The 15,869-nt window shown below is 35.5% G+C and overlaps 1 protein-coding gene across 5 annotated transcripts in view; it reads left to right on the top strand.

Annotated features, from left to right (window-relative positions):
- Positions 1–15,869, top strand: part of LOC109831085 — a 55,322-nt gene that overhangs the window by 15,733 nt on the left and 23,720 nt on the right. For 4 of the 5 annotated variants that reach the window (XR_002244426.1, XM_020398423.1, XM_020398425.1 and 1 more), the window contains exons 3-7: positions 852–1,002; positions 1,614–1,727; positions 1,841–3,299; positions 14,721–14,951; positions 15,070–15,139. Coding sequence is in view for 4 of the 5 variants with exons in the window: in XM_020398423.1 (XP_020254012.1) it covers positions 852–1,002; positions 1,614–1,727; positions 1,841–3,299; positions 14,721–14,951; positions 15,070–15,139 (2,025 nt within the window). In the remaining variant the exon portion in view is untranslated. The remainder of the gene's footprint in view (positions 1–851; positions 1,003–1,613; positions 1,728–1,840; positions 3,300–14,720; positions 14,952–15,069; positions 15,140–15,869) is intronic. The other variant, XM_020398424.1, reaches the window with a different exon arrangement.

Here is a 15,869-nt window from a genome sequence, read left to right as displayed (position 1 = left end):
GTAAATTATACTAGAAATGGTGATTACAAAATCAGTTATTGAAGCTCAAACTTGATTTGGAGAATTAGATCCATGAGATCTAATAAAAAATTAAAAATCCATCAGGGGCTTTATTAAAATGCGGTGAGAATCGACCACGATCGAACGAGATATGAGTGTTCATAATATGTTTCCCATTTGTTCTCTTTCACGTTTTTCTCTCTCTTGCTTAGATAATAGAATGCAAAGGAAATTTTATGTCAAAATGTTCTTCAAATTTTTTCTCTTTACCCCTTGTATTTTACACTAAAAATCAAATGACATTGTGATCTTCACTCTTTTTTTTCGTAAACTATCTCTTGAGCACATACAACCTCCTTCATTTTGCTGAAATATTAGTACATAAGGTCAGTATATATTTCTCCATTTATTCATTTACTATTTCTATATTCTAGACTCAATGTCTTGTTATTAGGAAATTTTGTCAATGGTAACAGTGTGAGGATGCGTCACATGTGTAGAACTTGTTTTTGTTTCCTCATGTGCATTCTTTAATGCGTTAGTTCCGAGCGGTTAGGCTATACTTTCTGTAAAAGATAATGCTTTGGGATCTATTAGTGGTCTGCAGATGTTTCTCTTCAGATTCATTATTTATTATATAGTAAATCGTTGAATCCCTTTTTCCCTCCTTGGTTATTTGGAAGTTGGTACTTTCTTATTCTTGGGAAGGTATAGTTTCTGTCTTTGGTACTATTACTGATTGTTGCTTGCAAGTAATAAACTCTTTGCTACCAGTTGCTCCAGTATTTTTCCATCTTTCCTTAAATGTTCATGTGGAAAAAGTGGAAAAAGAGTTTTACATGATTTGGCAGGTTTTTGTTCCTCAGATTTAAGTATCTTGGAACGTCATTCAACGTATTCATTAAGCCATGAGAAGACGACAACTCGATTATATATAATGATGTACGGGAGAGCATTGTCTGAGAAGCTCTCAGAAATTCCCATCAAAGATGTTATAAGCAGGTTTGTTAATGTGCATTCCTGATATTTTTTATGTTAGCACGATGTTTTGGTATTTTCTTCATGATTAGTTAGTACTCTTTGAAAATTTCCTTTCTTTGTGCAATGTGACAAGATTTTAAGAATTTGAAGGAAGGTCATCTAGATCTAGGTTCTCAGTGTCCAATAGGATGAAATGAACGTGTGGTTTTTTTCAGAGAGAATTGCATGTCCTCTTTGAAAAAAGTTACAGGGGAAGTTGTTGCATTGTATTTAACTGTGCATAACTGTGTTAATGTACTGCTAGTAAGTCTTAAATTTAGTTTCCCTAACCATTACACCAAAACTCCAAAGTTATGGTGAGGATCAAGGATTATAGTTTTATATTAATTCTAACATGCCCCTGCAGATCGAGCGCCTTTTTTTATGGGTCGAAACCTGGACTCACGTAGCGGTGTCAATTTTTAGAAAATCCGCATTTAATTCGTGGCCGGTGGGATTTGAACCTGGGTTGCTCTGATACCATCTTAAATTTAGTTCCCCTAACCATTACACCAAAACTCCAAAGTTATGATGAGGATCAAAGATTATAGTTTTATATTAATTCTAACAGTAAGTATTTCAAATCTTTGCAGCTTGGAAGGACCAGTGGTCAACAAGGATTCAACTTCAGAAGCAGAAGTAACGTCCGTTGTTGAGTACTATCATATGTTGCCATACGTTGGAATTATATCCAGCTGGCTATCCAGGTTATATATACCTTCTATAATTATATGTGAGCATTTGTAGTATAGGCTATTAAAATGTGATCCTTTTGTTTTTCAAACCACCTTTTGCTATAATGTTTAATTCTTGTTAACAGGAAAAATACTACCGATAGTTCTTCACATGTACTGGGGAAGGAGGTCGTGGGTGACAAGTACTCTTTAGAGCCATATATACTGTCAAAGAAGGACCATAATGTGAACAAAACATTTGTCCTGAATGAACAGAAAGTGGATATTCAGAATAGCAAACACGGAAAACGTGATAGCTCAGTTAGAAAAGAAAATAGCAAGAGCCTATGCTTAGTGAATGGGTCATCAAAATTTGCTAAACAAGAAAATAGATCTGGCAGTCTTTGTCCTCAGCCAGACGGTCAAACCATCATGAAAAATCTGGTGATGAAATATGAATTTTTGATGAATGGGAAAGCTGAAGACATCCTAAACACCAAGAAAAACAAATTAAAAAAGGAAATGCATAATGTAAAACATGCAGGAATGTTAGGGTTGACTAATTCTTGCCATGTATCGGGTTTGCAGCATTCTTTGGTGCCAGATGGAATGACAGCCATGGAAGATCATCTGATAATAAAAAGATCTGGCTTAAGTGAGCAAAACTTGGATATCAAAAGTAGTAACAAAAAGGTCAAAACTGAAAAAGGAACTATTGAGTGCAAAAAGAACATCAATCAAATCTCAACGGACAGGTCAGTAAGCATATCACAAATCATAGCTAATGTTTCTCATGTGAATGCAGATGACCACATCACATTGGATGACCAGGCGAAAGATAACTCTTTGCGGACTGGCAAGAATAACGAAATCTTGCTCAGCAAGAAGAACCATGTAGATGCATTTACTGGCAGTAACTTGGACATCAAAAGTAGAGACAAAAAGGTCAAAACTGAAAATGGAACTATCGAATACAAAGAGAACATCAACGAACTATCATCAGACAGGCCATCTTATGGAGTTAGTAGCTCACTGATCATAGCTGCTGTTTCTCATGCTAAGGCAGATGATCTCATCACATTAGACGATCTGGCAGAGGATAATTCTATACAGTCCAGCAAGAATAAAAAAATCTTACTCAGCAAGAAGAACAATATAGATACATGTAAAGGTAGTAACCTGGACATCAATAGTAGTAATATAAAAGTCAAAACTGGAGAAGGAACTAGTGAGTATGAAAAGAACATCAATGGACTCTTAACAGAAAGGTCATCTTGTGGAGTAAGCAGATCACAAATCACAGCTGATGATTCTCATGTAAATGCAGATGAGCTCTTCACATTGGAAGATCGGGCAAAGGATAACTCTTTTCAGACTGGCAACTATAGAGACATCTCAGGCAGTAAAAAAGCTGGTGATCCCTGTATGATTGGGCTGCCTAGCGCTATTAATTCCTGGAACGGCGATAGTCCATCCCTGAACAATTACCGAATAGTTTCTCAGACTAAAGATATCAATGGAAATAGTACCATTTCAGATAGTCATGTTGATGAGGAGAACTTCATCCATAGTGATTTGAGTTCCAGGAATAGCTTTGAAAACAAGGTATATTATCTTTTAATGTTTTAAAGTTTGTCTTTGCTGATGGAGGAATATTCTCAAGTTTTTTCTTCCTGTGGAAGCAGAGTATTCTTTTATTGTTAAATTTCTATTCATATATTTCGTAGGCAATGTATACTGTTAATTGGTTCCAGTCTTCCAGTATACATGGTTCTGTGTTGTTGCAGTCTAAGCTTTTATCTAATTTTCATTTTCTATTTTCTTGGCTGAAATTTATGTTAAGAATCAATTAATTATTAACCTGATGGCTATTGGCTTGATTTATATTTATCCAGTTATCTAAGTGATGATGTTGTGTAGTGTTGTCTCCTTTGGGGATAGTTTGCTATACGAACTGCAGATACTGCAGTGTCACAAATCATGGAGGTCCAAATTGACCACCTTTATTTGCTGTTCTTATTATTCTTTTTATCAATCTCATAGTATTACGAGGTATTTGTGTTCTATGACCTCAGTAAAATTGCAACCATGAGCGGACACCTCCAAAGTTTTGAACATTTAAAGGGTAAATCTTTCAGTTGATATTGCTGTCTTTATTAATCCTTATGGAGATGACATTACTTATTTGTGCCTGAGGAATCAATACCATTTCACTATTAAAAGATATATTGTTCACATCTTGTCTAGACTTTTTTCTGATTTAAATCAAATTTGAGGCTTGCTCCTATCTTGCATTACCTTATACTGCAATGACTTGTTGGTTCAGACGCCAGCCTTACTCTTGCTGGAGGTTGCCTTTCTACGTATTGCTGTTTCTGCGTCTATGCATATTTCTTCAAAGCTCTGAACACGTCTTTTCTTCTACTTATTGTAGTAGTGCGCATGTGAGTTCTTTTGCATTTCCTAATCCTCTCTTTTCTTTCTTAGAATCTTCAGGAATGTTAAGCTGTTACTTGCTGCAGTCATAAAATTGTTGACTCCCTGTTCCTTTGAGCCTTGTAGAGAGGTGGTAAAATTTTGATAACGAAACATTTGAATTGCTAACTATTGTTGATATGTCACTAGCCTGATGTACCTTAACCCTTGAAAACTTGAGTAAATTCTTTACTGACTTATGTGTGGTGGATCTTCTAACCACATGATCTGTTTATAGTCAGCACGAGAGCATAGTAAACATTTTACCATGCCAAGCCGTTGAGTACCATCATTATCTTGTGGCAGTATATACCTACAGTCTTCAACTCACTGACATAATTATGTATGTGCTAGTGCTGGGGATCTACTGGCTTCATGATTTGTTTGGAAGATCTTACTGTCATCAGGTTCTAAATTATAAGAAAATTGAACAATTACATGAGATGATGCATCCTTTCAACGAGCAAAAGTAGGGGGGGAAGCTGCAAGTAAGAAGAACTTGTAGTTTTGTAGGGTTTTCAAAAAAAAAAAAAAATATTATAGTACTTTGTGACTAGTGTTAAGATATTTAATCCTTCCATAGATTGCTTCCTCATCCAGGCATCTTTCACTAAATATATGACAAAATTTTCTGGTCGGTAGGTTGTCAGAAAACTTTTTCAAATCTTGCATGGTGCCTTATTCCACTACCGACCTCATTTCAATACAACCCCATAGATCATGAATATACATTAAAATTTGACCAAATGAGGTCAATTAGGCAATATATCAACACATAAGCTGGATGTCAATTGTCAACATGGTAAGGACCCTTATGCAATTAGCCATGGAATATTCACCCATAAATAGCCCCTATGAATAGTACCTTAATGGTTAGTGAAGTAAAAAACTAAAAGGAGGGGGGCATAAGCAGGTTTTAAAAAAATCTACCACTACTGATACACGCAGGTTATTTTAGATAGGGGAATACTCACCGATCTAATAGCACATTGGAATCTGAATAAGCTGCTATAAATATAGTGTCAGCCATATAACTGTCGGTTTTGGCGAGTTTCACAAAGAAACATGCCGAGACTTCTTGATATGAAAAGCAAACTGAGTTTGCAATGCAATTTATTGAGGAGTAAAAACCTTTGGGTTCCCTTTTCCTTTGGTCTATTTTTATTTTTATCTTTATGAGAAAGTGCAAGGGCAATAAGAGGTGAAAATTTTCTTTTCTGAGTGAGCGGGCTAGGGTGCCCTGAGATTGAGGTTAAATATTTCTGTTAAGGCTATGGATGCATGTTTTAGAAGGATGAAGGCATGGTGCAAACCAGATTAAACCACTTTGGCAGATCATATTTAGCTGTTTAGCTGCACATCTCTAATTAATAATTTGGCTTAGAGCCTGATTGAAGAAAATGAATTGACAAATGAAGACCTAACTTAATATGTCACCTTTAATGTATCGGTAAATACTTAATTAGCAATGTACCTCTGAAGTTAAGGTGATTGGTTTATCAAATGAGGCCTTAGTGCAGTTTGGTGGATTATCTTTATTTTAATAATTTTCCTAATCAAAATGCATGACTTAAAAAACATGATCCTTGCTTGATTTGGTATGATATCTGGATCCATGCTTAATTCCGTGGCTAATTATTCGGGATTTTACACTTAAAAGAATCAGTTTGTTCAAAAGTTTATTGCTTCAAATTTCTTTGAGATATTAATTGAACTCTATTATTTAGTAATACCAAAAATTACCATGAACGGAATATAGCATAGTCCCAAAAATTGCCATTAAATATTAATGCTGGAAAATGAAAACGCTTTGAACTATTTCAAAATTTACATAAAAGAAAAATATGTAAATCAGTTTATTAGTCTTTTTCTAAATTTCGTCAACATAAATTTGCTGAAAATTATCATATTAAATAAATTATTATTCCAAATAAAATAATAGATCTTTTGAAGAACAATATTCTTTCATGAAATGTATTTAAAATTAGTAATACTTTCAATTTCACTAAATTAACTTAAATTTCTCTAGAATTAATATATCACTATTATTGGTTTCTGTTTTGAAGTATATGCTTTTATAGTGCTTAATTTACATGCTAATTTTTTCCTTTTTTTTCTTTTGATAGTTTGTCCTCATTAATATTTAAGTTTCTGCAAGTGAAGCGTCTTTCATGGCCAGCTCGCTTCGATCTGAAAACTTACTTTGACAAAAGAACCTTTGTATGTGATGGTACCTTTGAATTTTTTATGTGTGCTTGTTAATAGTTGGGGTTGGATCAAGTGGGTTCTGCTCTTTCTAGACCTAGTTTTGAATATTATGCCATGACTGGGCATAGGATTCCTCAGTACATTTTAGGATTTAAGCAGATGAAAATTTCAAAGTTTCCAAATTTTGTTGTCTGAAAATTGACTTTCTAGGCATGGTCATTGGTTTTACAAACATATATCATAAATTTCAATTTCAGCTCGAAATTTTTATCCTCAAACTGCATAGTGCATCTGGCTAATAAATTTTCATACCTTTGTATATTTTAAAGGAATTTGTGAGTGTTTGAGTGAGTACGTGAAATAAGTTCGGAATGTTACCTTCAAACATTCACCTGTTTAGAAAATGAAGTATTCAATTTTTATATGGCTGATTCCACCGGTTACATATCTATAATTGCCATTTTCTGGGGATTAAGGTCTGAAGGAATTCAAAGTAGCATTCTTCAACCTCAAGGCTCTAACATTGGAACCGAAACCTGCAATTTGAGTTCAAAATAGTTTGAAACCCTAAAATATTGAAACCTGAAAGTCTAGATCCTAAAATCTAAACCCATGTGAAAACTAAACCACATAATGTAAACCAAGAAATGCTAAATCCAAAAATGTAACCCCAGCAAATCAGTAATAACTTTTTGAACTTAAAATCATCATCTTTGTTCTATTGTAATATGGTTTATAACTGGTTATGCTTTTGTTTGTTTTGTGATTTTCAGTGTAGAGAATATTTGTTGTGTATAGGTCTCGGTACAGTTAATGGTGTTGCAGCGGAGGGGCTTCACAGACACAGAAGATGTCTCTACAAGAGTGGACAAAGAGAATAACACACAAGGATTTAATGTGGTTCGGTCAGTATGACCTACGTCCACGGGCGAGAACAGAAGAGAACTTCACTAATCACCAAAAAAAAAGATTACAAAAGAGGAGACCATTCTCTAACCAGAGACTCATAAAGAAAGAGAAATTCTTTTTATCTCACTCTCTTCTCTCTAATTATTTTCTTTCTCTTCTTTTGCTCACTGCCACGATGCATTTAAACCCTCTAACCACATCTCCTTATATAGGGATCAAAAAATGTTTAAAAAATGAAAAAGGGGCACCAAATTTCAACACAGTTTTGGCAGCCGCTTTCAACAAAGTTTGACAGCCTAATTGTTGAATTTCAAAGGCACGTGTTTAACTAATCTCCACATTGCCTTTGAAAATAAAAATCTTTTCTTTACTCTTGCTGTCTCGCCAGAAGCCCCTTACGGGCTTAACCTCCGCTTTGTCGAACTCCAAGCAATTCGAGGCAATGTTCGAACTTGCGCGAAGGTACGAGCTTCGTCATCATATCTGCTGGATTATCTGCAATACTTATCTTCTCAATCCTGATGACTTTAATTTCTCTGATAAAATGATATCTAACATCTATATGTTTGGTTCTTTCATGATACATCTGATACTTCGTCAAATGTATAGCATTCTGGCTGTCGTAAAATACCGTAATAATACCTTGGTGTAAGCCGAGATCTTCAACCAAACCTCTCAACCAAATAGCTTCTTTCACTACTTCTGTCACTGTCATATACTCTGCCTCTGTGGTAGACAAAGCAACTGTTGACTGTAGAGTCGCCTTCCAACTAATGACACTACCTGAAAGAGTGAATATATAACCTGTCAAGGATCGTCTCTTATCCAAATCATTCGCATAATCTGAATCGGAATAGTCAAGTATTCTGCAATCTGTGTTTGTGTTCCTGCTAAAATACAAACCAATATTAGCAGATCCTCTCAAATATCTAAATATCCATTTCACAGTCTGGCAATGGACCTTTCTAGGCTTATCCATGTATCGACTAACAACACTGACTGCATGTGAAATATCTGAACGGGTGTAGGTCATAGCATACATAATGCTTCCAACTGCACTAGCATAAGGAACACAAGACATGTATTGCTCCTCCTCCTCAGTCTGAGGTTTTAAATCTGCTGAAAGCAAACAGAGTGTTTACAGGCTTGACATCAAACATGCCAAATCTCTCCAACACCTTCTTGATGTATTTCTCCTGAGATAGGAATAAACTTCCTTCTTGCGTGTTCCTGTGGATCTCCATCCCTAAAAAAAATTTTGCTGCTCCCAAATCCTTCATCTCAAACTCATGGTTGAGTTGAGATTTTAACTCGTTGATTTCTGACATATTTTTAGCTGCAATCAACATGTCATCAACATACAAAAGCAAATATACAAAAGAGCCATCATTGAGTTTTTTATGATAAACACAACTATCATATTTACTCCTAGAGTAACCATGCTCAAACATGAAAGTATCAAATCTCAAATACCACTGCCTCGGAGATTGTTTTAACCCATAAAGAGATTTTATCAACCTGCATACATGGTCTTCTTTACCTTCAACAATGAATCCCTCTAGCTGATGCATAAAGATCTGCTCCTCAAGCTTGCCATGTAGAAAAGCTGTCTTCACATCAAATTGTTCAAGCTCCAAATAAAAATGAGCAATCATGACAAGCAACACGTGGATTGAGGTGTTTTATAACTAGAAAAAATACTTTATTGAAATCCACACATTCGATCTTACTGTAGCCTTTAACTACCAGGCGTGCTTTGTACCTTACAAAATCTATATCCGGAGCTCCTTTCTTCTTAAAGACCTATTAACAGCCAACAATCTTTTGTCCCCTTGGTGGCTTCACTAGCTTCCATGCCTGGTTCTTATGAAGAGACTCCATCTCTTCAGTCATCGCAACAGTCCAATTTGCAGCCTCATTATCACTAATAGTCTCCTTATAGGTAGAAGGCTTTGGAACCTCATTCGATTCTGCTATACTCAAAGCATAAGCAAGCATGTCTACATAGCGTTGAGGAGGTTGGATCTGCCTTTTTATTCTCCCGGTGGTAATATTATACTATTGCTCTTATGGTGTATCGGTATCTGAAGTTGAACCTTCCACAATATCAACTGGTTCAACATGAGCGCCCTCAAGCACTCTCTTTGAAGCTGAGCTCTCTAGCTCCACCTGCTTGGTAAACTCCTTTTCAGTACCTGTAGTATCAATAACAAACTTCTTTCTTGGGTGAAGCATGAATTTTTTATCAAAAGTAACATACCTACTAATAATAAATTTAGGTGACTTGGGATCAGAACACCATAATATGACGCACAATACCTTCGTTTTTGCAGAATTGATCAAACTCTGTAGAACAAAACTTCATCCCATTATCGGTTCTAAGGCGCTTCATTTTCTTTCCTGTTCGCTTCTCAATCATAACCTTCCATTGCTTGAAGGTTGCAAACACATCACTCTTATACTTCAAAGGATACACCCAAACTTTTCTGGAATAATCATCAATTAATGTTAGAAGAAAATGAGCTTCATCTTTTGATGGAACCTGGGAGGGACCCCAAACATCTGAATGGATATAATCTAAAGTACCCTTAGTTCTATGGACACCGGTACTAAAGGATACTCTATGGTGTTTGCCGAAAACACAATGCTCACAAAAATCTAGCTTACTAATTTTCTTACCATAAAGCAGACCTTGTTTGCTTAATACATCCAGTCATCTCTCACTCATATGCCCTAACCGCATATGCCACAAATGTGTAGTGTCAAAATCTGAATCCTCTGAGGATAACATTGCTGCAGCACCTGTCACTGTACTACTTTTAATGATATAGAGGGTATTTACCTTCTTTCCTTTCATCACAACAAGAGACCATTTACTTACTCTCAAAACTCCACATTCAGCCGAAAACTTAAAACCATTTGAGTCAAGGGTGCCTAAAAAATGAGGTTTTTTTTAACTCTGGAATATGACGGACATTGCTCAATATTCTAACAATATCATCATGAACTCTAATCTTAATTGATCCGATACCAACAGTCTTGCAAGATATGTTATTTCCCAACAAGACATTTCCACCATCAATTGATTGATATGTGACAAATCAATTCGTATGCGGACACATATGATAGGAACAATCTGAATCAAGAACCCACTCATCTTGTGAATGAGTATTAACACTAACTGAAAGAACTTCATGTGAACTAGAAGACTCTTCAGTTACAGTGACAACTGAAGGTTTTATATCCCCAGACTTCGACTATGAATTATTCTTTGTTTTAAGCGCTGGACAATTAGGTTTTATATGTCCATATTTGTGACAATAATAACATTCAACATTTTTCTTTAGTCTGGACTTTGATCTAGATATGTTTCTAGATTTACCTCTACCATCAACACCCTTTTCAGGACGACCACGAGCGAACAAGCCTTCAACTTGATCCTCTCCTCTTACGACAGACATTTTCTGTCTTAACTCTTTTGAATGTAAAGCTGATTTGACATCCTCCAAAGAAAGTGTATCTCTACCGTATAACATGCTATTAACAAAGTTTTTAAAGGAAGGAGGTAATGAACATAACAAGATCAGGGCTTGATCTTCTTCGTCGATTTTAACATCAATATTCTTTAAATCCATAAGAATAGTATTAAGTTCATCTAAGTGGTCTTTAATTCGCATACCTTCATTCATGCGAAGGGTGAAGAGGAATTGCTTCAAGTAGAGCTTATTCGTTAGAGATTTCATCATGTACAAGCTCTCTAACTTGAGCCACAAACCGACAGTGGTATCTTCATTTGTAACCTCTCGTAGGATCTCATCGGCCAAACAGAGCTGTATGGCACTATGCCCCTTCATCTCCAGCTCTTCTTTCTCATCATCGGGCATGGATTTCGGTAACTTATCCTTTCCGGACAAGACCTTGAACAGTCCTTATTGTACTAGGAGAGCCTTTATTTTTACTCTCCACAAACTGAAGCTGTTTCTCCCATCGAATTTCTCCACTTTGTATTTCGTAGAAGACATCTTAATAACCCACTAGAACAGTAACTGTACGTATGAATAGTACCCGTACGTATGAATAGTAACAGTACTTTTAAATAGTACCTTACACGTGAATAGTAACCAAAGCCTTTAATGAGTAAACGATAATCTAAGTTATTTTCTGCTGTGGAGGATTCACTATTAGTAGCAGCTACAGAGCATACGATAAGCAGATACACGTACTCTAAGCAGGTTCTGATACCAGTTTGTTGCAACGAAGGGGCTTCACAGACACAGAAGATGTCTCTACAAGAGTGGACAAAGAGAATAACACAAGGATTTAACGTTGTTCGGTCAGTATGACCTACATCCACGGGCGAGAATAACAGAGAACTTCACTAATCACCAAAAGAGAAGATTACAAAAGAGAAGACCACTCTCTAACCAGAGACTCTCACAAAAAAAGAGGCAAATTCTTTCTATCTCACTCTCTTCTCTCTAATTATTTTCTCTCTTATTTTGCTCACTGCCTCGATGCATTTAAACCCTCTAACCACATCTCCTTATATAGGAAGCAAAAAATATTAAAAAAAAAATGAAAAAAGGGCACCAAATTTCAACAAAGTTTTGGCAGCCGCTTTCAACAAAGTTTGGCAGCCTAATTGTTGAATTTCAAAGGCACGTGTTTAACAAATGGATTGTATCATATGGATTGTACATATGATACTAAGATACTTCTATCACTTTTCTATTACTTATTCAACTCATATTGCAAATTTCTTTGACATTGTTTTTTGTTGTTGAGAACTTCTATTAGTTTTCAATGCCATTAGTAGAATAAAGACTTCTTAAGGACCATATTTGTCTTAAAAATTTCTTGCTCAAAAAACATGAAGTTGATTTGAAATGTGTATCTTATACAAAAATAATAAATTTTGAATGAAGTGCATGTATTGAATATGCGTGTGTGCAATTGTGTGCATGTGCGTGTGTGCATGTATTAAAAATATATTTAGATAGGAATTACATTGAATTGTTTCTGAAGAAATTCTATAGGAATTGCTTTTAAAAAATTTTAGTTACCATTAGTAGGAGTAATGCTTCTTAAGAACCATTTACTCATTAACATTCCTGTAAAAAAAAGTTACTGACTTTGATTCTAAATATAGAGATCTTGACAAAAATAACACTGTTCAATGAAGTGCACGGATAACTCTCATTAGCATATGTATATATGCAAGCATGTTTAAGGATATTTAATGGTAAAAGTTACATTTACATGAACAGCACTTTATAATATTTACTTCTTGCAGTTGTGAAAGAGATGTCCAATTTAGCGTCATGGTTTGCTGTAATCGTAATGTTGACGCTATTTAGAAATGAGGATATTATAAATTTAAATAGCACAAAAATATTTGCAAACGCACGCTTTTGCTTACACACACACAAGGACACACATATTTCTCATGTCTAGTTGAGCCTATCGATCAGCAATAGACATGATTGTATCAATGCATTATTTGTTTTTTTTCATTTTTTTTAACCACATGCATCTGAAGATGTGTGCATGAATCAAGAGAGATACAATTGTCCTGATCTACCGAGTTTATCAAGAAATTTACTGCTTTTATGGCAAGAAGTTGATAAAAAGACTTCAAATCAAGTTTTTGGTCTCATGGAACATAACAATATGGAAGGTGGTAGTAGGGCTCTTTGTTTGTTTGTGAACTCTGTGGAGTATGGATAGCACCAAATATTGTTATTTTTGACAATGTGCAATTTGTCTTCCTTGATTTGCAATTTTGCATAAATATGCCTGGAACAGCTGTTTTAATAGGGGCTTTCATTCTGATTGGAGGAGACATTACCAAATGTCTGCTGTGCAATATGGAATATAAATAATACGTATAACTTAGCATGACGCTTCTAGTTTAATATGGGCAAATATTGTATCGAGATAGTAGTATGAAACGGGTATTTCCAATTTGGTCTTATCTATGAAAAACTTATTTCATTGTCACAAAACATTTTCTTTCGATGCCTGTGAAAATGCAAAATTATTTTTTTCCTTAATTTAATTGTAGTAAAAAGTACTTTGGATTGCTAAATCAATTATAGGATAAAGAAAGTAACAGAACCATCAAGAACACCTATAGCATGAATAAAGGAGCTAAATGAATCATTCCAATGATCTGGATTGGGGGTATCATATTTTCTTCCGAAATTCCATTGCATCCCCATTTTTTGTTAGGCTTTGAGGTCTTTGAAAATATGAAGTCTTGTTTCCCTAGTGGACCATTTTGTTAATGTACCACCCTCAAATGGATGGGAAGATTGATTGTCTTCATCAGAAAATTGGTCTTCTTATCCAGAAATTGGCCGTAATTGTTGGGGAATTGGTTGCCATTGTCAAATGGGTTAGGAGTCTTAGGACTATTCAACCAGGTGCAGAGGCAAGATGAAAGGTGCAAACGGCCTTTTCTCATGTCATAGAGGTAGTACAGGTTTTATATTTAACTGTGGGATATCACCCAAATCATGACACTTAAAGTGGAGGGGTTTGTAACACGCGAAAGACACTCTACGAACACGCACATGTGTATTTTCCGAAAAACACTGCATTTTTCCTTGCGTTACAAAATGTGAGGCTTGTGTTATGTTACGTAACACAAAAACAAGTTACTTAATGCGCTTTTTGGATGTTGATTGTTAACTGTTACATAGAAACTACCACTCAAATGGAATGAATCCAAAATGATACTACTGCATGGACTGCAGTCATACACATTTGTCCTCTATTATGACCTCTTTTATCTTCCATAAACTATGTGTTTGATTAGTAGAATAGGAAATAATATTATTTTGTCTAGGTCCTATGTATTGGTTTTATGTGTTTAGGCAATGTTTGAAATCTCAGTATTAAAATAAGTGATACTGCTCTTTTTAGGAATCTGTAATTGCAACAGTGGTTTTATGAGTGATCCCAGATGAGGTATCAGATCTTCAGTGTTGACGGCTTTTAAAACAAATTATTTAAATTTTGTAAGAAATAGAGATACCATCCAGATTAACTGGCAGCACATATGCATAATGGTACAAATATGTACGCTAGGTTGTAAAAAGATATAATAGCCTGATTACATACACATATACAAAGCTAGATAAATATACAGTCACTTATATGCACAAATTTGAGATAGGTATGTGTATATATTTGTGCGTTCACTTGTACGCAGAACATTAAAATACATGTCTATGTGCGTGTGTGTGTTTTGGTAGCTTATTTTGCCAAATACAACAGCACCATGATATGCCTATCATTTTCCTCGGCATGGCTATATGTTCCCTAGTTACCAAGATTCAACTAAATGCAATAATTATCATCATGCAACCATTTTCCTGTTTTCATTCTTTTAATTTGGATGTGTTAAAAGCACTTTCGTATGCTCAACAGGCAGATATGGTTGACTCAGGCAAGAAGGCTTACATGCCAAACAGCACAGCTCAAATCAGGGCCTGTACTAATGGAGCTTCTCGAGATGGATCTCCATTGGATGGTCTGCAACCTTCGCCGATAACGTTTAGTTCTATTGAGCATATTACACTTGCTCAAGTGATGGCATGTAACAGAAGCAATCTAATGCAAGCTTGCTCACGAGTTTTTAGAAAAAAGAGGGATGATATGGTATGCACTTTTCCTTATTGTTGTGTGAAAAATTTTCTCCTTTTCCATTTATCTCATTTGTTTATATAATGATGAAACTGTAATCTAAGTTTGTCCGAACACTTTTAACTTTTTGTAGTGTCAGCAGCAGCGTTCGCTCGAAGATGAGATTGCTCTCTGTGAAATTAACATCCAGACACTTTTGAGTGGTATTCTCTTTCCACTTTGGTTATTCACCTATTATCTGTGTGTTATTGTATCTGTATCTATATCAGTCTTAGTGATCTTTTACTAAAAATATGAAGTTGTGCGGACGAGGGATAACCCTGGGTTAATATCTAGCTTGCTGTAGTGTTTTCGCATCACAAATAATAGCATATCAATCGTGGCACATAGTAGGTCCTTATTAAATCAATGGAGCACTTTTCTAATGCCCTATACACTTACATTGAAATGGGGGGAGAAAGACGAAAAGGGCGCATTACACATGAACCGGGTCCTAGAATGGTTACAAGTTGTTTTGCAAGCCATCTGCCAACCAGATGTTGGTGATAAGTTGTTTGTTTTGATCTTTGGTTGGTGTGACTTAAGTTGTAAAAAATCCCAACTGCAGTAGTCCAGCTTGTAGACAGGGTGGTAGTAAGTTATATAACTTGTAAGTCTGTTGCAGGCATGATATTGGGTCAAATAACATTTGTCATACATCTCTATCGTGATTTGTGGTTCAGAAAACAACCTAAACTTTTAGCTTTTGGAGGACATTTCAAATAGGTTGGAAGGATACAGAATACCCTCTTAAAACAATGAAAGATTTTTTATTGTAACCGTTGCGGCTGTTAGTTGGGTTGCATCCTGGTCTACTCGCAGTTGTAGGCTTTGTTGCAACGCGACGAACACGCTTAGGTTGTGGTTTTTTTTTTGTGTGTGTGTGGGGGGGGG

This window comes from Asparagus officinalis, chromosome 2 (assembly GCF_001876935.1).
Source record: "Asparagus officinalis chromosome 2, Aspof.V1, whole genome shotgun sequence".
In the NCBI taxonomy this organism is placed as follows: domain Eukaryota; kingdom Viridiplantae; phylum Streptophyta; class Magnoliopsida; order Asparagales; family Asparagaceae; genus Asparagus; species Asparagus officinalis.
The sequence above is the reverse complement of the archived record's forward strand: the minus strand, read 5'-3'. Positions and strand labels throughout refer to the sequence as shown.